The sequence below is a fragment of the Capra hircus genome, chromosome 4, assembly GCF_001704415.2.
Source record: "Capra hircus breed San Clemente chromosome 4, ASM170441v1, whole genome shotgun sequence".
Classification (NCBI taxonomy): domain Eukaryota; kingdom Metazoa; phylum Chordata; class Mammalia; order Artiodactyla; family Bovidae; genus Capra; species Capra hircus.
Genome location: NC_030811.1, coordinates 70,112,768 through 70,139,389, shown reverse-complemented (window position 1 = coordinate 70,139,389; position 26,622 = coordinate 70,112,768). Strand labels below are relative to the sequence as shown.

The 26,622-nt window shown below is 40.0% G+C and overlaps 2 gene segments (V, D, J or C); both read right to left on the bottom strand.

The window, feature by feature from the left end:
• LOC108635901 lies at positions 5,543 to 24,418 on the bottom strand. The segment is given in 5 exon segments: positions 5,543 to 5,992; positions 8,616 to 8,690; positions 12,411 to 12,740; positions 18,515 to 18,591; positions 24,399 to 24,418. Coding segments are annotated over 5 exon segments (645 nt in total).
• On the bottom strand, positions 24,808 to 25,442 carry LOC108635900. The segment is given in 2 exon segments: positions 24,808 to 25,217; positions 25,375 to 25,442. Coding segments are annotated over 2 exon segments (450 nt in total).

The window sequence follows — 26,622 nt, the reverse complement described above, 5'->3', positions numbered from 1 at the left end:
TCTTGATTCCAGCTTGTGCCCTTTCATGTTCACTTCCAATATTTGATGTCTTCTGTCTTTTTCTGCATGAAAAGACCCTTCATTGAAAGTCATCATATGGGGTCTCCTATTTTGAAAGTTGAAATGAAGACACCCTGCTGATGTTACTGAATGGTTAATAAAGAATTTATTTATTGTGTTATGTCACAGACATGGTATCATATTCACATACATTAAAGTGTTGCCTGCTCATGGCTTGTACGATAGTGTCATGACGTAAATGAAAGTCATTCGGTCATGTTGAACTCTTTGTGACTCCATGGACTGTAGCCTGACAGGCTCCTCTGGCCATGGAATTTTCCAGGCAAGAATATTGGCGTGGATAGCCATTCCGTTCTCCAGAGAATCTTCCCAACCCAGGGATAGAACCCAGGTCTCTCTCATTGCAGGTGGCTTCTTCCATTTGAGCCACCAGGGAAAACTTGCATTCCCTATATTCAGTGAGACTGAGTCTGATGTCTTAATGCAAAGTTACAGAAAAGTCTTGTGCTGTCTTTCTAACCAAAAGACCTCTTAATACATTGGAATGGCATTACATTGTAAGCAAAATCTCTATTTTGATTTGCAGAATGGAATTTTTGTTTCATGTCTCAGATTTCTTTAGTATTTTGTCAACATCTGACATTTCTCTTCTATTTTTTAGCTCATGAACATGCAATATATGTACAATTGTAAAAGGTAATAAAACTGAATATATCAAAACGATTAGTTTTATTTTTCTTATTTTGCATAATGTATTTGGCCTAAAGTGTTAGAATTACAACAGGAAGACAAGATGAGTTGTGAATACATATTAAAAAAATACCATTTTGTATTATGTATCATGAAATAATCGTTTTCTCTTGACATATCACCTAAAATTGTCTGAGTTATCTTATTTTGAACCAACTCTATGTAATCATTCTCCCTTGTGTTTAGCTAGTTTGAATTAAAATGCACTCAATTATATTATAAGTTGTTTTGCTAAACAGGAACATTCAACTCAATGCTTCATAGGAAGACAGTGTTATCTGTCAGTTTCCTTTCATTATTCATTGTCATTCAAGAAAAATCGAACTGTATCTGATGGAAATGGTGCTGGTTTGGGTGGAAACTGGCCACCCAAATCTAATCGGCTCCATCTGTGCTTGGTCTAAGAATGGGCCACAGAATAGAGGTACAGCTGGAGACTCCCTGGGAGCCTGGGGCCTCACCAAGGGAGCTTCTTATAAGGAAAGAGGCAGAGAGGGAGCTCCAGAGTCCAGCCATGGACTAAAACCTCAAGCCTTCAGTGGTGTCATCACAATGAGAATATCCTGTGTCAGGAGTGGACCCGCATCTACACCATGACCATAGCTGGGGCCTGAGTTGGACATCAGTGTGTGACTTTAATCTGAGAAGAAGCTCTCCCCCGATGCTTGGGCTGGACGAGAAGGATGTGGCCTGTCCTCCTAGGAGGACAAAGACCCCAGATGTTGGCTCTCAGATTTTCCTTTAAAAGGATCCATTAGAGAAAATAGAAAAAATATGCAATCATTTATTTTTATCACTCGTACTATGAATTGAACATTATTTTATGCCTATGCTTTTGATAGAAATGCACAGGCACACATAGAAATGAGGGTCATACTTGTTAATATAGTTACCTAATAGAAAATATGGTTAAACAAGAGACAAGAGGAATAAGGATGTGACTTGAATGTGCGGTGAGGTCAGACTGTGCGAGCTGAAGCCTTGACCTTAGCCATGGAGCCCTGCTTCCCTCTGGGGCTGAATGGATGGAGTGCAGGGCCTGGACTCCTCCTCTGGACCTGCTGGGTTGCTGGGGACTTCTGCTCTTCACGCTCATGTTGCTGAGCAACCCTCTGCTATTCACTCATCACACTGTCATCTGATGTTAGTGCCCCTAGTAAGCCTTGCTAGGGTTGACTCTGAAGTCATTTTGCCCTTTTGGTGGGACATAGATGTCTCAGTGTATTGAGATTCCATTGCACAGATGAGGTCAGGGCCTCCAAATCTCTGTTCTTATGAGGAAGAAAGCATCTCACATGTGTCCACACAGCTTGGTTCAGGGATCAGGTCTTGTGGCACCCCATCTGCACTGAGAAAATGAATCAAGATGTGGCAGCCTCAGTAAGTCACGGATCAGGGAAGACCACAGGTGGCTGGTGGAAAATCAGGGATGACCTTAGTGCTGCAAGGAGTCCTGTCTGCTCTTTCCTTCAGGGTCAAAGGCATGGTCGAAGGTGCAGCATCTGAACGTTTTGGGCATAAGTTTCCCAACTCATCACGGAGTTAATTGGAGGAACTGTATATTTAAATGGGCTTCCCTGGTGGCTCAGCAGTAAAGAATCTGCTTGCAATGCAGGAGACAAAGGAGACTTGGGTTCGATCCCTGGGTCAGGAAGATCCCCTGGAGGAGGGCATGGCAACCCGCTCCAGTATTCTTGCCTGGAGAATCCCCATGGACAGAGGAGCCTGGCAGGCTGCAGTCCATAGGGTCACAGAGTCAGACATGCCTGAAGCAACTGAGTATGCACTTGCATATACTTCCGTAATGGGGAACCATGACCCACAGCCTAGTGTGTTTGATAACAATTACATGCCTGTGTAGAGAGATCTTTTCTTCCATTAACTGTGACCTTTTGAAAGTGAGCAAAGTTGGCTGTGGTTTAACTGTGCTTATATATTTTTGACACCTCAGCTACCCCTTATACAGTCTCAACCAGTAGGGCCTGTTTGACTTTACACAGTTTCCACAAATCAACCAAAATGTGGTTTTGAGCATGTGAACAAAACGGAAGCCGGAGAGAATGAAACCCCATCAGCCACACCAGCGCCCTCCTGCTGCCACTCAGGCTGCCGCCCCAGCCCCACTGCCCTCCCCTCTCCACCCCTCCCAGGCCAGGGCAGCCCAGGGCGAGAGGGGCAGGAAGTTGGAGACCACAGGAGATGCTGTCCAGTATGGTCCTGGCTGGGAAATCAGCTGCACAGAACTTTTCAGAGATTTGCAAATTTCCCCTTGTTAAAATTTTTATTGCTTCCTTTTTAAAATTTAATCTTTATTTTATAGTAGCGTATAGTTGATTTATAATGCTGTGTTAGTTTCAGGTGTACAGTAAAGTGATCCAGTTATGCATATACATACATATATCCATTCTTCTTCAGATTCTTTTCTCATATAAGTTATCACAGAATATTGAGCAGAGTTCTTTGTGCTATGCCGTAGGTCCTTGTTGATCATCTGTTTTATATTTAGCAGTTTGTATATGTTAATCCTAAACTCCTAATATATCCCTCCCCCAACTTTTCCCCTTAGGTAACCGTAAAACTGTTTTCTAAGTCTGTGAATCCATTATTTTTTTAATATGTTTATTGGTATAATTTTTTTAACATTCCATATAAAAGTGTTTTCATATGATATTTGTCTTTATCTGGCTGATTTACCTCTCTTGGTATGATAATCTCCAGATCCAACCACGTTGCAATAAAAATACCATATGATCCAGCAATCCCATTCATGGGTGTATATCTGGAGAAAACCAGAATCTGAAAAGATACTTGCACCCTAAAGAGGCAGGTTTCCCCTCTTGGCTTCTGTACTTACTACATTATTTCTTCCCATTGAATAAATATTTCCAAATCTCTAAGATGAGGGCAATGTATTTTACCTAAAGAGGACTGGTCAAATTAATGGGAACGAAGGGCTCAATCTAAGGGCTTCCCTCATAGCTCAGTCAGTAAAGAATCTGCCTTCAATGCAGGAGACCCAGGTCCGATTCCTGGGGTGGGAAGATTCCCTGGAGAAGGAAATAGCAACCCACTCCAGTATTCTTGCCTGGAGAATCCCATGTACAGAGGAGCCCGGCAGGCTATGGTCCATGGGGTCGCAAGAGTTGGACAAGACTTAGCAACTAAACCACCATTGTTTATCTGGTTGGTCTCTTTTTGTTTTCAAATGGCAACCTTTGTTTAATTTCCTAAGAACTTGTTTCATACACACTGAAGCTGATTATACACAAAGAAACAAACAAAAAGCTTTTCCGATTTTAAATAAGACAGTGTTTCAGTTCTAATACATAAAAAATTTCCTTTAAAAGGATTCATTAGAGAAAATAGAAAATGTACACTAACTTATTTTTTCTTCCTTCTACCATGAATTTACCTTTTTTTGTTTTATGTCTGTACTTACAGAAATACACAGAAACACATAAAATGAGTGTCCTGTTTATTAATATTATTACTCAATAGGAAAAATGGTTGAAAGACATGAACAAACATTTCAGCAGAAAAGAAAAAGAAGCTGTAAAACCACACACATAGAATAAGGCAGGATTTCCACCATGTTGACATCCAAGGAAGTAGATATGTTGAGACCAGAGTAGGAAGCTTGTATACACCCGTGGTGGATTCATGTCAATGTATGGCAAAACCAATACAGTATTGTAAAGTAAAATAAAGTAAAAATTAAAAAAAAAAAAGAAAAAACAGATGCAACCACAAACTCTTCAGGAAATTCTCTCTGAATCCTTGGAAGAAGCCTTTAGGAAAGAGCAGTGTGTGTTTTGTCCTGTTGTAGTTTGTTTTTTCCCAGCAGAAAGTGAATCAAGGGAAAGCCATGTGATACTAGATTACAAAATGTGAGCTCCAGGTTCAGAAAAACCTGAAGGACTCTTATTTACAAAACAGCGATCAGGAACAGACAACTTAACCTCTCCAGCCTATAAACTGAGAACTTTAACTGTTGCTTCTTCCAGGGGTTCTTGAATGATTAATGGGATTACCTGATGAACAGTAGAAACAGAGTCTCTGTTCCATCTACATCTAATTTCTTTGTGGGGAAGTAAGCTTAGCAATGAATCTCAGTGCATTTGTGTACGTGTGGAATCTGTCCCGACAGTAGATACTAATGTTGTTGAGAACTTGCATGGACCAGGCTTCATGCACTCATCTAATCCTCACACTCCAGGAGACAGGCCTCTGTGACTTCATTACACCAATGAGGAAATGATGACACAGAGAGCTCAGAGAGCTGTCTGAGATCACACAAGTGCTAACACAGACCCAGGGTTCAAACCCAAGCCGTCAGGGGTCAGAGTCTGCATGCTTCATCCTCTGCCCGAGGCTCCCCTGGTGTTGGTGCGGGTCTCATCAGGGGTTAACACGAGGACCTGGAGTCAGGCCTGTGAGACCCTAGCACAGATGTGAGCACACACAGTGCAAGGCATGCTGGGTGTTATGTTGTCACTATCCGAAAGCCCCAGACCAACGATTCTGCATCTGGTGACTCTGAAAGAGAAGGAACACGGGCCCCTTTGTTTGGCTCCTCTTGGACCGGCTCCACCGGTCATCTTGGAGACGGTGCCCCGGAGAAAGCACCATAACCACCATGTCAGTGAAAGACCTAGAAACGCGGTTTGACCACTATTACAATCAGCGCTGAATTTGATAGCTTGATTGTCATGCTGTTTCTCACCTTGGTTCGATTCCAAGAAATTAAAGTACACAGACACAAGGGGGCTTGTGATTCTTTCGTATTTATTGTGCATGTTATGAAAATCTAAGTACAGAATTCGAGCAGCAAAGCTGACTTCTCCAGGGTGTGTGACAGGGAGGGTCAGGGTTTTGGTCTGGGTGGAGGTGCTGAGGGAGGAGGCAGGGAGCTGCCCACAGTGTGCGCTCAGGAGTTGAAAGGACTTGGGGGTGGGACAATTATGACATCAGAGACAAATACACATCTGAACTGAGATAACCCAAACCAAAAGGCAAGCAGAGAATTTCTGGGACTGTAGATGGCGAAGGAAAGTTGACCTCTCGGTAGCCACCCCCCGTCACGAGATCTTCCCGTCACAGCAGACGCCTGTTCTCCTAAACACACAGGAAATGATGACAACAAAGTAGACTGCGCTCAGGAGGAGGAGTAAGAGGTAGGTGTAATAGGCAGAGGTGGTCGTGAGCTGCAGCTGCAGGGCACCTAGGAGAAGTCATTCTGGTTAGTTTCAAGTGTTCTTTTGAGAGGAGAGGACATATTCACAGAAGCAGTCACAATGATTTTAATGCTGGTGATCTGCAAAGAAGTGGCACCCCTGTACCACCAAACCCAAAGAAAATGGATGCAACCACCGTGAGCACCACCCCCACCAGAAAAGCTCAGCATCTAGCTGACAGTTCAAGTCGATCCACAACCTCAACTAAATTCAACAGAACCTTCCAAAATATTAAAAAGCAAGGTTGTGTTTTGCAAGAATGAGTCCAAATGGGAAAAATATTTGTGATAAATAGCATTTTGCATTTTTTGCCCCATCACATCTCTGAGTAATAATAGCAGGGGATGTTTGTTAACCCCTAACCACATGTCAAACACTTATTCTGAGAGCTTTGCATGCAAAATTCTAACCTTATTTAAGTTTGCAAATAACCTATGAGACTATCACTTTCAACCCCTTTTTACCAGTAAACTGAGGACAGAGAGAAATAATTTGCTTGGTGTCACACATTTAGAAAGCACCAGAAATCACATTTCAATCCCAGCAACCTGAGTCTGGAAGGTGTCCTTAGCTGCTCTGGAGTCCTGCATTTCCATGTGCAAGTAAATACCCCAGACATCAAAGTTAAGCATAAACAGCAAGCTGAATTGCTGATGTGGAAGCATCTGAGCCATTACATGTTGTGCACCAAAGAGATTCCTATGAAGGGGGTCAGCCAGGGAGATCTGGCTTGTGACCCATGTGAGGTGGGTGGAAGGTTTTAGTAAAGAGAACTTTGTACAAAATGGAAGAGAGTGGTTAGTCTCAAAATCCCCGAAACCTTAGGAGCTCACGCCTCAGTCACCTGTCTTTCTTAGATATCTAACCTCGTGACCCTGATGTTATAGGATAATTGCACTTACTCTCCTTCTAAGTTTTGCAAGAAATATATGATGTCAAGAAGCAATTAACAATGATACTGGGCCTGACTTGCTACTCAATGGACTACAAGGCTGAGTTTCTTCCTCTATAAGTTCCCCTTCTCTATGCTTTACCTTCATGGAGTCAGAACTCGAGAATCACTAGTATGTGGTGTGGAAAGGATCTCAGGAGGGGACAGACATGCTCATAACTCATGGCCCTGAGTCAGGTCAGATGTTAGCTGAGTTCCAGGCCCCCTGACACTGGGAACGGAGGAGGGATCAGCAGCACCATTGCCAGTGCTTCTAAATTCACTGAGAACCTTCACGTAGGGCGAAGGGGCCCCAACTGGTACTGATCCTGTGCCAGCTAAATGGATACCCTATGGGAAACATTCCACACAGGTGACCTTGCTGCTGCTAAGTCGCTTCAGTAGTGTCCGACTCTGTGAGACCCCATAGACGGCAGTACACCTAGGCTCCGCCATCCCCGGGATTCTCCAGGCAAGAACACTGGAGTGGGTTGCCATTTCCTTCTCCAATGCATGAAAGTGAAAAGTGAAAGTGAAGTCACTGAGTCATGTCCAACTCTCAGTGACCCCATGGACTGCAGCCTACCAGGCTCTCCATCCATGGGAGTTTCCAGGCAAGAGTACTGGAGTGGGGTGCCACCTTATCTCTGTAATAACTGAGTTGGGTGCAATTTTTCCCTATTGGCAGAAGAGGGCACTATTGCCCAGAAATAGAAGCAATGTACCCACGTTGATGCAACTAATAATAAAAGAACTGGCGTTAAAGTCCTGTCTGTGATAGTCGGAAATTCACGCACTTATATCCTGCCCATGGGTTCACCCTGTCTCAGGGCATTGGTTTTAGGATTCTTGCTCTATATCTTAGAGATGGAATAGAGAACTGAGTAAGTGTTTGAACCATGGGTTCAGATGGCCTTTGTTGAATCCTCATATCTAGTTGTGTAGCTTGATATAAGAGATTTAAGTAATTTTGGCTCATGGCCCTCATTGAAAAATTATGGGAAAATGTTGCACCACCTCTTCCGAGTGTTATGATGAATAAACAAAATATGCACATAAGATATAGCACAGCACCTTACGTACATCCAGCTCTCAGCAAGTGTCAGTTCACGTATTAGTTATCAGCAAGGGCTAAAACTTTAAAAAAATCTAGAAGCCACTTGATATCAAGTTTCTCCAATTATTACAAACAAAATCTACACAACTGGGTGAAGCCCACTATGGAAATAATTTAGAGCCTATCAGTGCATCCTCTCATTTAGAGTCCTCTTACACCAAAACCAGCATTTAATGTGTTAAGATGACTCTTCAGGAATAATGGATTTACTTAAAATATGCAGTCTGTTCTGCAATATCCAGACATTTTGTTTTTTCTACCTTAAATCAAGGAAGTAACTTCTAAAAGCAAAGGAAGCAAGTGTTAATCGATTGTGCACACCCATTATTTTACAGTGCGTGCATATGTATGTATAATCTGGTGTCTGTGTATATATATATACATTATGTATATAGTCTATCGACAGGTGACAGTGGAGATGATCAGCATAAGTATGATGAGCCCCACAGTTTCAGATAATTGGTCTTTTCCACTTTAAAACAGAGAAGTTCAAAAGATAAATAGATCAGGAAGAAAGAAAGACAAAAGCATGACATAAAGACAAATCTGTACAAAAACTTACTGCTTTCATCAGTCAAACAATCATTTGGAGGCTCAGTAGTTGGAGGCTCAGTAGTAGTGACAGCTGAGGTGACAACTAAGAGAAATGAGAAAAAGTATTAATGAATTATCTGTGCCCATTATTTGATACTGCGAGCATGTTTCAGCAGTAAAGAATCCACCTGCCGTGCAGAAGTCACAGGGGACAGAGGTTTGGTGCCTGGCTCGGGAAGATCTCCTGGAGGAGGGCACAGCAACCCACTCTGATAGTCTTGCCTGGAGAATCCCATGGACAGAGAAGCCTGGTGGGCTACAGTCCATGGGGTTGCAAAGATTTGGATGTGACTGAAGCGACTTCACACGCATGCACATATGTTTATACGTGTGTGTATGTTGCAATATATATGAATGTGTAATATATATGTATATATATATATACATATAAAACCTGCTGACAGAGAGACAGTAATTAAAAACATGAGCCCTACAATTACAAAAATAGTTGGTCTGGTTCTATGTAATCCATAGTTTTAATTCATATATGATTTTCTACACATGAAAATGTTGAAGTTCATGAGGGTTACATTTACTTTTTATCGTAACTGGAGGCTAATACCCGAGGGCATCTTATCTTCCTTCTGTATTCATAGCTCCTAGCACTGTGTTTGCTACAAAGTAGGTGTTTGAGAAATACTGCTTGCAAAGACAAATCATCAGAACAAGTGGCTACTCTGCATGGTCAGCACCCACTGCCGAGATGAAGAGTTGCCACCCAGTCTTATTCATCCAATCCAGAGTGCACCAAGGGAATCCCACGTTTGAAAGAGTCTGGCTCAGGCAAACTTCTTGTCTAAGCAAAGGAAAGCAGCCACACCTTTCCAAATCAAGCACATCCCCTTATCTTCTGCATTTGCGGTGTTTGTGGGCAAAGTGAAAATGGTATTAATCAGGCTGATAGCCAGAGAGTGACTATAGCTTGCTTAAGTACTTCACATGTGTTATCTTCTTTCATCCTCCAGTGACACTGAGTGGGGTGTATTTTGGAGGATTCCATGTTACAAAGAGGAAATAAGGATCAGACGGAAAGTGACTGGCAGAGAGTTGTACCAGTGGTACCAGTGATGGCAGAGCCAGCATTCAGAGGATCATCGTGGGAGATTAAATGAGACAGGGCCTGTGGGGAGTACTTTGTAAAATAAGCCCCAGAAATAAAGAGAAATTAACCTATAAACAATATAATTCCACTACTGTAGACACTAAAAGCATCTTCTTTTCCAGATACCTTCATTATTCTTATCAATGACTTTTCTTTTTTTTATTATAAGAGCTCAACATTTCAGTGCAATTCCAGATATAGAAAGATCCAGATACAGAAAAAGAGGCCAAACCACATTTGTAGTTCTGTGACTCGATAGAAACTGAGATAAATAATGTAAAAAAAAAAATAAAAAGACAGTCATAAAAGTAGAAAATTTTTTAAAAAAGATAATGGACTATTGGGTGGAAGAAAACAATGGTTGTTGTATTTATCCTTTTTCTCCTGGATGTGTTCTTGTTCATACAGATTTGGTTCTGATATGCCATTTTATGCCCTCAATGAGGTCTTTGTTCAGTAAGCTCTGAAAAATTGATTTGAGGTATAAAGACTTTAGAGTAAATCCCAAGAGTGAAAATATTAGCAGTCACATTTAGATGTTAGTGTTAGTCACTCAGTTGTGCCTGACTGTTCACGACCCCATGGACTACAGCCCACCAGGTTCCTCTGTCCATGGGATTTTCCAGGTAAGGATACTGGAGTAGGTAGCCATTTCCTTCTCCAGGGGATCTTCCCAACCCAGGAGTTGAACCTGGGTCTCCTACACTGCAGGCAGATTCTTTACCAACTGAGCTACCAGGGAGCCCATGTTAAAATATCCTCAGAAACTGACTTTAATGTGCTTGAAAGCCTCCTTCTTTCCCTTACAATGACTTTATTCACTAAAAGATAAACAAACCTCTTATTAACATGCATTGGTTGAGGCAGAAACAATCAAGTAACAAAGTTTCATAATAAACTCCATGTGTTTATTATAAGTTCTCTTTCTCAATGAAGGTTGTTGAAAACTAGGAACAGATTAGATTTATTTCTCTGTAAAGTCATTTCATTGATAATGTACTTCATGTTATATTCTTAGCTTTTATCAAAAACAAAACAATTTTAGGAAATAGCATTGGAAATTTCCTATAGAATAACATTAACCGAAATGCCATCATTAGCTTTACAGCCATTAGAAACCCTTGGAATGCATTTGTTTCAGAATTGTGTTCAGGTAAAACACATTATGAACTGGAATGTCTCTCTAATATGGTAACCATCACAATGAAACTTATATACTTATTTTTTTCTCATCACAAGAAAAGCTAAAACCTAGTACTTTCAGTGTCCTCAAGTAGGACACTTAACACCATGATTATATTAAACTGCCAATTTGCTTCTTTTTTATTAGAATAAAAATAAAAATTTAGAGCTATTTTGGTAATTTTATTTTTAATTAGTTTTAGGAGAGGATATAATGGATATGATGAATATATAAATAAGTACAGCCATGCCATATTTTGGAAAGCAACGGTTTTCTCCGATGTTATTTCATTTGTTCTTCGTTGCAGCCCCAGGACAAAACCAAGACAAGTGTTCACACCTGATTTGATCACTGGATAGACTAAGAATCAGAGAAGATAAAGACTTACTTCAGAAATTCGGACTGGTGCGCAGCAAACATCTATGCACATTGGTTCCCACTGCTTTAAAAAGGTTTCCTAACCACAGGGAAAAGCACAGAAGGATTCCTTCTGAGGGGCGCTTTGGGGCCTTTGGTCTGTTAGGTGAACATGCAGGACATTCAATCGTGAGTCCAGTTAGTTACAGGACCACTGCCAGGGCCAAGGCACCTCCCAGCTCTCTGTCCACACTGCATGGACATGTCCAGCATCTGCTCACAGGGGCCGCTTTGAGACGTCATGCCTGGATCACAAGTGACCCTAAGTCATCAAGGAAAGTGTATGTTCTCTTGACTGTAATGCATCCTCCGTGGACAGTAATTCACCCCAGAGTGTCCATCCGTACACCCCTCCAGACCTGGCATGTGCTAGGGCTGCAATAAAAATATCTTGAAAGACCTTTTCTAACAGCAAGAAATGCATTCATTATGTAGAATGGGAGTAAGTTTGTACACTTTAGCATCACTCAACCTTTGATTACAAATTTTATCTTATAGTGGTATGTAAAATACAAATTTCAAAAACCTAAGACCTTAAAAAACCACAGCGGTCAAATTATTCTCTTTGCTGAGCTGCAATTTGGCTCCCTTATACAAACACCATTTTGTCATGTAATAACTCATTGCTTTGGAATTGTAAAGGAGAACTGAATTGAGAATGACTCTGCCTGCTGAAGGACATTCCTGAAAGATGTATAAATGTTGTTATTTCCTGACCAACCAAGATCACCAACAGTGAAGATCTGTTGTGTGCTAAGTTGCTCGATGCTTTCACATATGTTGTTTCACTTAATCCATACAACAACTCTAACACTTAAATATCATATGATCTTAATATTTTGGAAGATGAAACTGAGGGTGAGAGAAGTAACATTTTTTTCTTTTCTATATTTCAAAGCCTATCCTATTTTAATCCTATGGGGAGATAGCTACCATTAAATGAAACATCATTTTATCAAGACATATTTGTTTGTTTTTAATGAACGCTTGGCCGGAATGGTGGGTATTGCCTTTGAAAAACAGTATTATGGGAGGTTACATTTACATATATATTCACTTACCTTCTTTTATTGAAGGAAAAATAATCTCTTGATCAATTCCTCCTATATTTTTCTGGTGTTTGACAACACACACATGTTGTTTATCCATAGAGTTTTCGGTCACGGTCAGCCAGCTGAGCTTCATGTATGTGTCCTTGGTCTTCATGGTGTTTCCCTGCTGGGATGGCAGAGCTCTTTTGTCATTTTTTACTCTCCAAGACACTGTAATAACATCAGGGAAAAAGTTCTCCAGGAGACAAAGATATGTTCCAGCATTATCATGGTTGATTTCAGCAATTGAAGGAAGAAAAACAGTGGGCTTGGGGGAAGTGTCTGCAGCAAGGTTTCTCTCTGTAGGGGAATATGGAATAGTAATGAAAAAGAATGGTTAAAGAAACACCAACATGTTGTGGCTTGGAAAAACCTAGTGAGTAGTGACAAAACAAAAGGCTACTGCTCACTATGGCCTTTCATCCGCAGTACGTGTTTAGGTGCTTAGTACTGTTTTATTTTTCATGGCAAGAGAAGTTCAAGACTTCATGGAACTTGCCCACAGTCACCGCTGTTAAGTAGCAGAGCTCGATTATAACTTGACCTTCACTTTTTCTCCATATGCAGAGATCGGGTGCATCTTGCGTGCATGCCAAGTCGCTTCAGTTGTGTCCGACTCTTTGTGACCTAATGACTATAGCCTGCCAGTCTCCTCTGTCCATTGGGATTATGACTTTTAAATATCCCATATAAATACCCCACATCAAGACTTCCAACATTCATGAGCATGTTTATTGATTGAATCCATGCTTCCTAGAGTGGAAATGTGGAGTCCCAATCGCTGGACTGCCAGGGAAGTCCTCAATTAATCTTTTTAAAAATCTCTTTTGTTCTATAATACTGGAGCCTGTTTTGAAGTGGATGGGAAGGTGGTGGGAACAGGGTTGGTGGGGCAATTGGATAACTGACGGTTTCTGTATTGGTGAAAATCCTTGCTAGCTTCTACACTTCTTCCCTTTCCTGTCCTGTGCTTTGCAGTTTACGCTCTCTTGTCCAAATGACACATTCTTAGATTCTGCAACTCTGTGGGATCTCACTCTTCATTTAACTGGTTCTGGAATGAACCGTAAAAATAAATACCCAGAGAAAATTTATTGGTTTTACAAAACAATGTATCTGCTTTTGAGAATGGGAATCAACACCCACGTGTATTTGACATGTGTACCATGAAGTTGAACTTTGAGCTCCAGATGTGGATCCCATGCCCAATTCTGAAGTGATGAAATTCTCTTTGCTTCTAATTTTATATGACCTCTCAATTTTATACATGAACCACTACAGATTTTGGAGTAGAGCAGCATGTTATTTATAGTGCCTTGATTGTATAACACTATTTCCAAAACTTCTATTGAAAATGTATTATTAATCCCAAACTCCTAATTTGGGATTAGCAGATTCACACTACTGTATATAAAATAGATAAACAATAAGAACTTACTATGTAGAACAGAGAGGTATATTAAATATCATGTAATAACCTTTAATGGAAAAGAATCTGAAAAATAATACATACACACACAAAAAACTGAATCACTTTGCTGTACACCTGAAAATAACCCAACATTGTGAACTAACTATACTTTCATGTAAAAAAAAATGTATTTTCAGAAAGGCTCTTATATTAAACTTATCAAATAATCTACTTAGAATTTTTCCAAATTCAGAAAGTGTTCCTCAAAAACACAGTTTATTTTGGAATTTCATCTGAAGTTTTAGCTTGAGGAATAATACACCATATTCTGGCTCTCGGCGTTTTCCCTATAATTTGAATTTGCCCCCTAAGGCTGCTGAACTGCTTTACTGCCACTATTTTCTTTTTTTTCACCAGCTGCATAAAGCATATATCCTGACAAGGGGTCGAACCTGTGCACCTGCATTGGAAGGTGGAGTCTTAACCCCTGGACCACTGGGAAAGTCCTTCCCGGGGAAATCTCTTAAGAAGGGAGAAACTGGACTTCTCATCTGAGAAGAAAAGAAAATTCTTGGAAACTTCTGCCTGTGCAGCAAAGTTCCTGGTTTTTCTTCTAAATCAGTAAGCAGACAGGGTTGATTTTTCACTCATGTTGTAAATAAAGTTGGGTTGTAATGTGCTAGTTTAATTTTATACATCTTGCTTTTAGTACAAGTAGTATTTTACACATTATAAAAGCAAGACACTGTGTATTTCTGCAACCATATACTTTGTTGATAGTGATTTAGGTCTTCCCTCTTTTTTCCCCTCTCATTTTTCTTTTGTAAACTAAATAACTGAAGCTCTTTCATACCTAAATAAGAATTTTTAACTCATGAGATTTCTATGTATATTTAATTGACTTCACTTCTTGATCATTTTCTTTATAAATGAAAGCTTTTTTTCTGATAAGTATGAGCATAAAGCCCAAATTCCTGGTTATATATTTTAGAGCCAATAAATGTTGTTGTTAGAAATGATATCAATTAAATTAAAGGATTAAGATTTAAAGCACATAGAACAACAGGACAGATAAAAATAAACATATTTTAATCTCCTTTTTTCTTGCCATGTAAACCAAAGTCTGCTAAAGAGAGACAGAGAGCTTCCAATTCAATTTTATGTGTGTGAGGGAACCATAAGATAACTTTGCATTTGTTAATTGTACAGCTGCATCCTCTGAAGAATTTCAACTCATCAATAGTTTGGCCACCAACACTCTCCCTCTTGGAGGCAATTTTCCCTTTACATTTGAATAGAGTAAACACCTATCCAACACGTATGATGTGTTAGCCAACAAAACGTACGGTGCTCAGTCGTGTCCAACTCTTTGCAACCCCATGGACTGTACCCTGCCTGGCTCCTCTGTGCACGGGCTTATCCAGACAGGAATACTGATGCATTAGACAATGTGCTAGATACTTCATCACACTGTCTCATTTAATTCTCGTACAACCCCTGCTGGATAATACTGTTATGCTATTTTACAGATTAGGAGACTGAGTCCAGAGAAGAACTTCCATGTTCATATCCATAGTTAGTGGTGGATGGAAGTTCTCAGTCAGCCCGACTCCAAAGCCCACTTTCTTTGGAAATACCCCTTCAGCATCAGGAAAGGAGACATCTTAACTCATAAAACTTACCTGTAATGACAAACTTCAACCCTGGGCCAAATACTTTCATGATGACTATGTACATTATACATGAGCCCTTTCTAGAAGTCCACACAGACACGAAGACAAATTCTTTTATAATATTTGTACAGTGTTGTCTATGCTCTCCTTTACTATGTGAATTTGATGTAAAATCTCTCCTAAATCTCTACATCTAATTCCCATCCACATTCCCATTTTTGGTAAATATCATTCCTATTTAATTATTTCTTACCTTCTCTCTAGTATCTTGAAAAAAATTATATTCTTCTGATACCTACCTGTGACAATGAGTTTTGCTCCAACTTTGAAGTTTTTTAAGTAATTATTCCACAATGATTCAAGCTGTATGAAAAACTTTGGACTAATTAGCTTCTCTGATTTCTCCAAATTCTAGTAAAGCTATGATGACTTCGAACTCAAGACGCTAGGCTTCTAGTCCTGGTTCAATTTGCTCCTAACAAGCTCCGTGGTTGAGCAAATTAAATAAACTAACGCCTTGGGTACCTTATTTATTTGAAAATGAGAGTGCTACTGTGAAGTCAAGTGAACATCCTTGTCAGTGTTTTGGTGAGCTCAAAATGAAACAAAATTTGAAGTCATTTGAATAAAAATTATATAGAGGTAAGAGATTGTAAATATTACTATATGATCATTGATATTATTATTAATATTTTTATTTGCGATAATTGTGTGGTCCAACATGACATTTTAATATCATGGGAGCAAATCTTGCCTATCTGATGGGAATTGAGGATCTGGGGTTTACAAGTAGATCCATAGCAACTGATGACTTGTTTGCATTCCTCTGTGTTTTGATAGGTCTGGGATTCTCCAAGCCTGTATCACAGCTTTTCAGACACCCAGGCAGTCATTTGTTCTGTCATATTTGCTGCATTTCCAGGGTGAACAAAATCAAAGGGAACAGGCTAAAGCCTAATGTATGTAGCCAGTATATGGAACTTCACTTCTGCTGTCCACAACAAATGGCCTTTCCCCCAACAACAGCACAAACTATGGGTATTTCAAGATTTTGCCAGAAATTTCAGCTTCTAAAAATCTATCCAGTTCATGCCCAAAGTTCAGCTTGCAGCTCCAGGTATGGGCCTTTTGACAAATGACCACAAAAATGGCAGGATGCCTGGTATTTAAAGTCTCCTTTGTTAAGTTGGATCGCTTCATTGCCGGCCTCATCTTATCAGCTGAGGGTCACCATTCATGAATGACATTACATTTTGGTGCCCATTGCATTGATGCATTGGGAGTATAAACATATTTGTCTGAAGACCATTTCTTCCATTTTTTAAACTGGATTTTGAAGGCAATGTCCCCTTTTTACTTCATTTTCCTACTAAAGACTTCCACATTGAAGTTCTTTTTTCTAATGGTGGGAAAACATATTTGAAACTTTGGTGTGCTTATTTTAGTCGGTTAATATAGGGTATCTATTCCACTACATTTTCTCTTCTTGCTTTCTTATTTCTTGTTTTTAATTCACTTCTTTTGCATTGAGATAGAACCGACACATATTCTGAATGTTTAATAAATGCACATTCATGTGAGTTACATGATCTTTGTGAGGGAAAGAGATGTCATTTCAGTGCTATGATTAAAAGCAAGAGCATTGTTTTCACATGTGAGTTGCAATGCAAAGTATGAGCTATTACTAATAGTTAGTTACAGAATCCAGGTCAGGCTACAGAAGGGTACATATTCAGAAGTAAAGCCATGACTTAATGTTTCAAATATCACGTAATGATCCAGTCCTCTAAGTTTGACAAGTCTCTACTGGATCCCAAACTTTGCCACAGCGCTAGTCATGTGACTTTAGGCAAGTAACTAAACTTCTCTAAGCCTCAGTTTCTTTATCTCTAAAATGGGAATGAAAGGATTACTGGTGAGGAAAGTATAAGGCATTGAAACTACGTATCACGGTGCCTATCTTTCAGTAAATACTGACTAATATTAAAATTCTCTTTAATGGCATGGTTTGAGGCCATTTCATTAAAATCTTCCATCAAAGATATGTTTTTTATAAGCAATAACTATTACACCAAGCTCAACAATCCAAGATGCCCTCCTTCTGTAGCCATGAACCATAGAAGATAGGTCTCAGTTAAGCCAGAATCTAGAATGCCTTTTCACTAGAACAGAAGCTGCTTGGCATTGAGACTGGCTCTGTGTCTTGTTCACCCGTCGTCTGTCTGCAGCTCCCAGCACAGAAACGGTCCTCAATAAATATTTGCTGAGAGAATGAAAGAGCAAAGGAGAATGCCCAGCCACGAAGACACTTTCATGAACTTTGGAGCTGAAATGGCTCATTGAGCTCACAAGCTGGTCCATGATCAGACAGTTTCCCAAGAAATGAGATAGTTTACGTTTCGAATAATCTCAGTCTCCTTCTAAGAAGCTAGAGTAATAAGAAGTGAGATTTATCAATCTTGTATAATCATTTACTGTAAGAATTTTTTTTTCCACTGCTCTCAGGGATGAGATGAAAATCAGTAATATTGGTTTTGTGGGAGATTCAGGAGCACAGTATTTTATCTCAAAATATAGAGAAGAGATAGTAAGAAAAGTGTTTCTCACTGAACAGACTGCCTACAAGAAAAGGAACGTGAACTAATAACTCATACCAATGTGATGATATACTATGCTATTTATGTTAGAATATAGAAAGATAAACGAAGCAATAAGACAGACATGGTCTTCAGAATACTTCACTATCGAGCCTGAGTCTATTTTGTGTGTGTTTTCTAGAACCCGAATTTCAACTGCTTACAAGCAGGGACAAGAATAAACCATTTACAAGGTGATTTAGTTTCCATATTCAGTGACCAATTGCTGTAAAACTACTGTTTAGATGCTGAGACCAAGAACGTGGCAGCCAGATCAGGGAGATCCCAAGTTGTTTCTACAAAGCATCTATCAGTGTTTTATGACTACAGTAAGAACAGAAATATGATACTTACCGGAAGGAGTTACTATGATGTTAGCTCCTTCTCCAAATATCTTCTTCCAGCCCGAGCTGTCACAATGATAAATGCTCCTACAATAATCCAGCCTTTTTCTACCTTTATAAAGTGACTAGAAGTCCAAAAACTTCATACTGGCAGTGTGATCTGAGTTCTTTTGGAAGTCCTTGGATATAGGTTTCACAGCATCCAATGTTTTGTAAGTTTTCCTCAGATTTGTTGTTATTATTCAGTCACTTGGATGTGTCCGACTCCTGTGCAACCCCTTGGACCGTAGCCCGCCATGGGATTTCCCCGGGAAGAATACTGGAGTGGGTTGCCATTTCCTTCTCCAGGGAATCTTCCTGACTCAGGGATCCACAGGGGAAGCCACTTTCCTCAGATAAATGGACCCAAATATCTGCTTTCCAAGGAGTAGTAATCACTGAAAACATTGATGAAAGATGAAAAGTATAAAAACAGGAAAAGAAGACATCACTGACACCAACTGGTTAACCACCTGGTTTTCTAAATTTCCAGGAATGGTATTCAAAGAATCAAGACTTTTCTTTTATTTGCAGGTGTTCAGTTCTGTTGAAACTGCTCAGAGTTTGCATCAGTTGAAAGGCAATTCTCTTTTCACAAACACCAGGGCTGTTTAGTGATTTGGGAATGTATTACTAAAAGGAGGAAAACCTTCAGTAACTGAAAATGCAAATACCCCATCAGCCATCACACGTGTTCTTGAGAAATGTGAACAAAGCTCTCCATTCATTGGGCAGCACAATTCTTTACCAAGGAAAAGGGAAATGTGAAAATAAGTGCTATGATGACTTATTTAATATTATTTTTCCTAGGATAAAGGAAGAAATTTGCAGAATTCTCTCTCCATGGAAATAATACTGTCTTTAAACGAAAACTTGAAACAATATCCATTTCTATGATAGCCAAAAGAAGTCTCTTCGTGGTTATTCTGTAATTTCAAGCCACTCATCTTGGGGCAGGGGGAAAGAAATTGCCAGGAGCAGCTGAGTACTTCTCTGAGCACGGATGAGCTGTCCATCTGCCAGGACCAGACAGGACAGCCTCTTATTGTCTCCATGTCTACTCCAGAGGCACTTGTTCATGGTCTCAGTCCCATGAGCAATCAGTTCCTCTGCCCCAAGGATGAAAGTAAGAGGGTCATGTTGGGCAACTGTCCATTCACAGGAGCTCAGCTCACAGTCCCAACACAATGGGAGGGGATGAGAGATTCAGATGCCAACTATATTTAGATAGTTTTTTTTTTTAAATTGAGAGTTCATGGGAATTTCCTGGCAGTACAGTGCTTAGGACTCTGCACTTTTACTGCTTTCACTGGGCTCAATCTCTGGTTGGGGAAATAAGATCTTATGATCCACAGAATGTCCACCAAAAAAATTGAGAGTTCTAAGTTGTTAGTACTTGGGGCTGTTGTGTACCCTTTGCATCTATTGTAGTCATGAATAATGTCCCCTCAGCTCCTTTCTGAAAACTTGTCCTGTGATTTTCCTTATTCCAAGACCACGAGCAGAATTATTGGGAGCTTTAGGAATTGTTTGGTTTTCAAAATGCATGAAAGATTTAAGCAATAAAATGCAAAAGAGTAACTAAAGAGTTATGTAATTAATGCTTTATTAAATATAAGAACAGTAAGAAGAAAGAGTAAAAGGTTTTACTAAAGGGCATAAAATTAAACCTGCATAAATGAAGAGACATATCATATTCATGAAGGAAAAGCTCAATGTCATAAACATGCAAACTCTTCTTAAAATCATGTGTATAAATAGACTAATTCCAATGAGACTTAAGGTAACGTTTTATTTTTTTGTTCCCTGTTGTAAAGATTGGGGCTGAGGTAGTTATATTTGTTTTAAATTAATACAAAAATTAATTAAGAAATAATTTAAAATTTTTTATTAAAATAATGATTTTAAATAACTAATTTGGCATAGCAGCTCTTAACCCTTATTGCAAAGTTACTGACATAACACAATAATGGAGTAAGAATACTGAGACAGGAATAAAATGCAAATCCTCCAAGCATATGTTAATATAAAAATATAATTAAGGCATTTTTAATTATAAGGAAATTATAGATTTTCTTAAAATTATTTATGAACTGTTAATTATATGTTGGAAGAAAAAATAACTCTATCAAATAGCATAAAAGTTAGGTTTGTATTATAAGGCATCTGAAAGTGTGAGTTACAAGGACAATGAATGAAGGTCACTCAGTCAGGTCCGACTCTTGCGACCCCATGGACTGTAGCACACGAGGTTCCTCTGTCCATAGGATTCTCCAGGCAAGAATACTGGAGTGGGTTGCCATTTCCTTCTCCAGGGCATCTTCCCAACCTAGGAAGCAAACCCGAGTCTCCTGCATTGCAGGCAGATTCTTTACCGACTGAGCTATGAGCATGGGACTAACTGAGTCCTGCGGCAGAAAATCTTGGAATGTGAAGTGGACAGGAGACACTTTTACTTACTGTTTAATTTTTAAGAAGGAGAAATTTGGAGAATGTTTTCTCTTTATTTTTTAATTGAAGTGTAGTTGATTTACAATTTGTGCCAATCTCTGCTGTATAGCAAAGTGACTCGGTTTTACACATATATATGTTCTTTTTTTCACCATTGTTTTCCATTATGATTCACCCCAGGATATTAGATGTAGTGCCTTGTGCAATACAGTAGGATCTTGTGGTTTATCCATTCTGAATGTAATAGTTTACACCTGCCAACTCCAAATTCCTAGTCCATCCCTCTTCTCCTCTTCCTCCCTGTTGACAACCACAAGTCTGATCTCTATGAGTCTGTTTTTGTTTCACAGATAGATTTATCTGTGTCATATTTTAGATTCCACATATAAGTAATATCATATGGTATTTGTCTTCCTTTTTCTGACTTACTTCACTGAGTATGATAATCTCTAGCTGTACCCATGTGGCTGCAGACAGCAGTGTTTTGTTCTCTTTATGGCTGAGTAGTATTCCATTGCAGACAGGTACCACATCTTCCCTATCCACTCATCCATCAGTGGGTATTCAGGCTGTCCCCATGTTCTGGTTGTTGTGAACAGTGCTGCTGTGAACAGAGGGGTGCATGTACCTATCCAAATGACTGTTTTGTCCTGGTATATGCCCTGGAGCGGGGTTGCTAGGTCATAGGTAATTCTATTTTTAATTTTCTGAGAGACCTCCATGTTGTTTTCCATAGTGGTTGTACCAATTTACATTCCCACCGACAGTGTATTAAGATTCCCTTTTCTTCACACCCTTTCCAGCATTTGTTATTTGTAGACATTTTAATGATAGCCATTCTGGCTGGTATGAAGTGGCACCTTGTTGTAGATCTGATTTGCACTTCTCTAATAATTAGTGATGTTGGGCATCTTTTCATGTGCCTACTGGCCACCTGTATGTCTTCTCTGGGGAAATGTCTGTTAAGGTGTTCAGCTCACTTTGTCTCTGGGTTGTTTGTTTTTTGTTTTTGTTGTATGATCTGTTCACATATTTTGGAAATTAAGCCCTTGTTGGTCACATCATTTATAAATATTTCTCCAATTCTATTGGTTGTCTTTTTTTATGGTTTATTTTGATGTGAAAAAGCTTATAAGTTTGACTAGGTCCCATTTGTTTATTTTTGTTTTTATTTCTATTGCCTTCGGAGCCTGACCTAAGAAAATATTGGTATGAGTTCTGTCAGAGAATGTTTTGCTTGTGTTTTCTTCTAGGAAAGTTATGGTGTCATGTTTTGTGTTTAAATCTTTAAGTCATTATGAGTTTCTTTTTGTGTATGGTGTGAGAGGGTATTCTAACTTAATTGATTTATGAGCATCTGTCCAACTTTCCCAGCACCAGTTGCTGAAGAGATGTTTTTCCCCCTGTTTTTATATTCTTGCTGGAGAACTTGTACTTTTTGCAACATTTCTAGGAATGTATCCATTTCTTCTAGGCAGTCTATTTTCTTGCCATGTATGGAGTAATTATTTGTAGAAATGAGTTATTGCCATTTGTATTTTGGTAGTATCGGTTGTTAACTTCTGCTAATATCATGTCTAATTTTGCATCTTTGAGTTCTCTCTCTCTCTTTCTTTTTTTTCCTGATGAGTTTGGCTAAAGGTTTACCAATTTGTTTGTCTTTTCAAATAACCAGCCCTTGAGGTATTGATCTTTTCTATGATGTTTTTAGTCTCTATTTTACTTTGCTCTGATTTTTATTCTCTTTCATTTACCTTTGTTTTTTTTTTGTTCTTTTTCCTAGTTCTTTTAGGTGTAAGATTAGGATATTCGTTTTAGGTTTTTCTTGTCTCTTGAGGTGGGCTTGTATCACTATAAACTTCTCTCTTAGAACACTTTTGCTGTATACCACAGATTTTTTTTTATGGTGTTTTCCCATTTTCATTGTCTTCAAGTATTTTTCATTTCCTCTGATTTCTTCAATCACACCTGGGTTGTGTATAGCATACTGCTTATCCTACATGTGTTTTTGTTTCTTGAACATACACAGCGTCTCTACCTCTAGCTGTATCCTTAGAGAAAATGACCCATGTAAACAGAGACAGAGAATGGAAACTGAGGGAGAGATCATAAGGGTTCTGTGAGTACATGGAAAAGTAGTTATCACACAATGCAGAGAAAAAACGTGATATAATAATGCATTAGTCAGTAATTGGGGGAGAAATTGGATCTCCACATTAAAATTGTTACCTTACACCCATACCCAAAAATTCAAACTAAAGTGGATCAAGGAATCAAATGTGCAGAACAGTCTTAACACCATTGGAAAAGTATAAACGAAAACATATTTATGCTTCAGGCTTTCCTAAAGCTGCAGGCAGTGCATTTACTATCCAGTTCCTTGCTGTCTGCAGTCACTGAACTAAGCAGGATCTGAAGCTTTGACTTGTGGTGTGAGGCTGTTTTTTGTTTTGTTTTGTTTTGTTTTTATTTGATTGCAATATTCTGATGGAGAAATGTGATGACCTGGAGAGCAGCAGCACCCAGGAGGCAACAAGACAGATGGGGCTCTGGGTTGGGGATAAGACCATGAGCACTATTCTAGTAGGCACTCCTGTGCTAGTGCAGCAAGGCCTACAAATCAGTTTGAAGAAGAATCAGTAGGAGCCTATCAAAAAATGCACATTTCAGCCTTCATTCCATGATTCTGATTCACTGTGTTGAGTACCACCCAGAACATGCACTTTTATTCCAATTCAGGTACTTCTGATGCAGGTGGTACATGGACCACAGTTTGAGAAACACTGTTCTAGAAGCTCAGACACTGGTACAAATTTGGAGGAACCAATACATAGAGACCATATACACATGAGCTGATGTTTCTGTATTTCAATATTAATTTTGCTTCCTTAAACCTAGCCCAATAAGGCAGCCACAATCCTTGGCTATATGACTTTTCAATTGGAATATATACCATTCATAGATTGTTCACCTAAAGTGTTCTTTAATTTTAATTATTGAGAAAATTATGATCTGATAAGTCTCATTCTAGTTTGGCACTTGGCCTTGTTAATGGTAGGGAGTGGGAGTAGAAAGAAGCTTTGGCTTTACTTGTTTAAGACAGTTCTGGCTGTGGACTGAACTTCAACAGAGGGTATAAGTAGAATACAACAACGGGGCTTCTCTCGTAGCTCAGTCGGTAAAGAATCTACCTGCAATAATGCAGGAGACCAGGGTTCAATTCCTGGGTCTGGAAGATCCCCTGGAGAAGGAAATGGCAACCCACTCTAATATTCTTGCCTGGAGAATTCTTGCCATGGACAGATGAACCTGGCAAGCTACAGTCCAAGGGGTCGCAGGAGTTGGACATGACTTAGCCACTAAACCACCAACCACCACCATCTTAAACAATCACTTTTCCCTACACTTTCACTAGGTCAGCCATGCCCTCGTTGATTATGTAAGAGAAATATCAGTTTTTCCAAAAGATAAATTGGATACCAGCTTGAGGTTCAAAAAGTCCGAGTTTTCATTCCATCATTTCTCATTCTTCATGCTCCTGGATAATAAAGATGCTCTATTCCCAGCCATTTTCTCTGGATAATCATCAGGTGAACGGTTCAGTATTATCTAGCCTTTCCATTTTCCTCTCCTAAATATCTCCCTTCACAGATAATCCTAGGTTCTCTGTCTGCCTTAAAGAGAAAATCATATGAGTCTACCAGCTTCTGGGAGAGCTAAGAATATGCTGCCTGCCAGACTGCTTGCCTATAGACTGTGACCATGGAATATAAAGTTTGATTCATGGGCATTGAGTTCAGGGTTTTTCTTTGCTTAGAGTAAAAAGAAATTGGGGGAGGAAGTGAAGCAGCTGCTGATATCAGGGCTGTGATTTTCAGCCACAAGCAAAATTTCCAGTGCAGTGTACAGGAAGTCTGAACCAACGTGCTTATCCCAGATAGCACAGTAGTATATGCCGGAATCACTTGCTTGCAGATTTACGATTGTAAATGTATAGCTCATCCCTGTGCCCTTATAGACATGGTATTTTGTTCCACTGATTCCTGATTCAAGCACAGGCTTTGAGTTGTAGCTGTCGTAGTATAAAAGGCGTCGGGGGGCCATCCCCTCCTCATGTTTGTACAAGTGGATATAGGTGGCCCCTTGTGTAAGATCACAAGGGAACGAAGCAGTCTCCCCAGTCTTGCTAGTGATTAACATCAAGTTGGAAGATACCTGCATGACTGCAATGGGAAAAGCAACAAAATATAATGAGGAAGAGGAAGCACTGATTTCTTAGTCTGACCCCCTTCCCCACAATCCCCCCTCCCCCCCGGCCCCCACACACACATTGCCACAAAATACAGAAAAATTCCAAGAGCATCCAGGCAAGACACTTACCGGGAGCCAAGACAACCAGAAGCAGTGCTGGGGCCCGCATCCTGCCCCAGCAGTCAGCTAGACTGGGGTTCTGAGCAGATGGAACAGGCAGAGAAGTCAGGGAGGATCTCTCTTAAAGACCACCAGGCTGATTCCAGAGGGCGTGGGTGCTGGGGGTGGCCTGGGGAGGAGGCCCGCCTCTCTGCACCAACCCTTTCTTGAGGGCCCCCCTGTGGCAGGCTGGGAGCTGCCATCTCCCCCACAGGAGAGGAGGGGCCTGAGCACTGAGAACTCAGAACTGCAAGCAGATGGATCAAATGCGAAGTGAGGGGAGGAGAGCCATGGGCCAAGCTTGCCTGTTGCCTATGGAGTGAGCAGTCCTGAGCAGGGCTAAGTTCCCCGCAGCTCAGCATGGCAGTGTTCATGCTGCTGCCACGGTCTTGTCCGGTGACATCTTTATATTCCTCCCCTGAACTACCTCTCCTTTTTCCCCTGTAAGCAAACTCGGAGGCAACAACCAGAGAACCCAATAAGGACTGAACCTGCTTTATTATAAGAAAGTAGGATTGATCATGTCCGTCTACATTTGACGGTCCTTAAAATTAAATGGATGTGTGTTCGTGTGTGTGCATGTGTTATAAATCAAGGAGAGAGGACTCATGTTCATCCTCAAGTAGATCGCTGCCTCATACAGAGTGTCCAGATTTCATGAAAAAAGAAGGAGCTTCTCAATAGTTGGAACAGACAAACTAAAAACGTAGATTTTTCCTGAAATTCAGGGACATGCAAATCAAAACTACAATGAGATATCACTTCACCCATGTCAGAATGGCTATTATTGACAAGGCTAGAAATAACGTGTTGAAGATGGGCAGAAAATAGAACCCCTGTGACTGTTGGTGGGGATGTAAATTGGTGTAGTCGCTATGGAAAACGTAAGGAGTTTCCTCAAAAAGTTAAAAATGAAACTACCACCTGACCCAGCAATTCCACTTCTGAGGGTTTATCCGTAGAAAACAAAACACTAAGAGATGCCTGCACCCCTGTGTTCACTGCTTTAACATCCAAGGCCCGGGAACAAGCCAAGTGCCCATCAGGAGAAGAATCAAGTACCTGTGGTGTGTGAGTGTATACACACACATATACATGCATGTAACAGCATTATGTGGCCCCTAATTATCTCATGGGTTTAGACAGCTCTCCCAGCTGCTGCACAGCTCTGCCTCTTCACCAGTTCTTTCTCTATCATTCTGTTTCTCTACCTCCCTC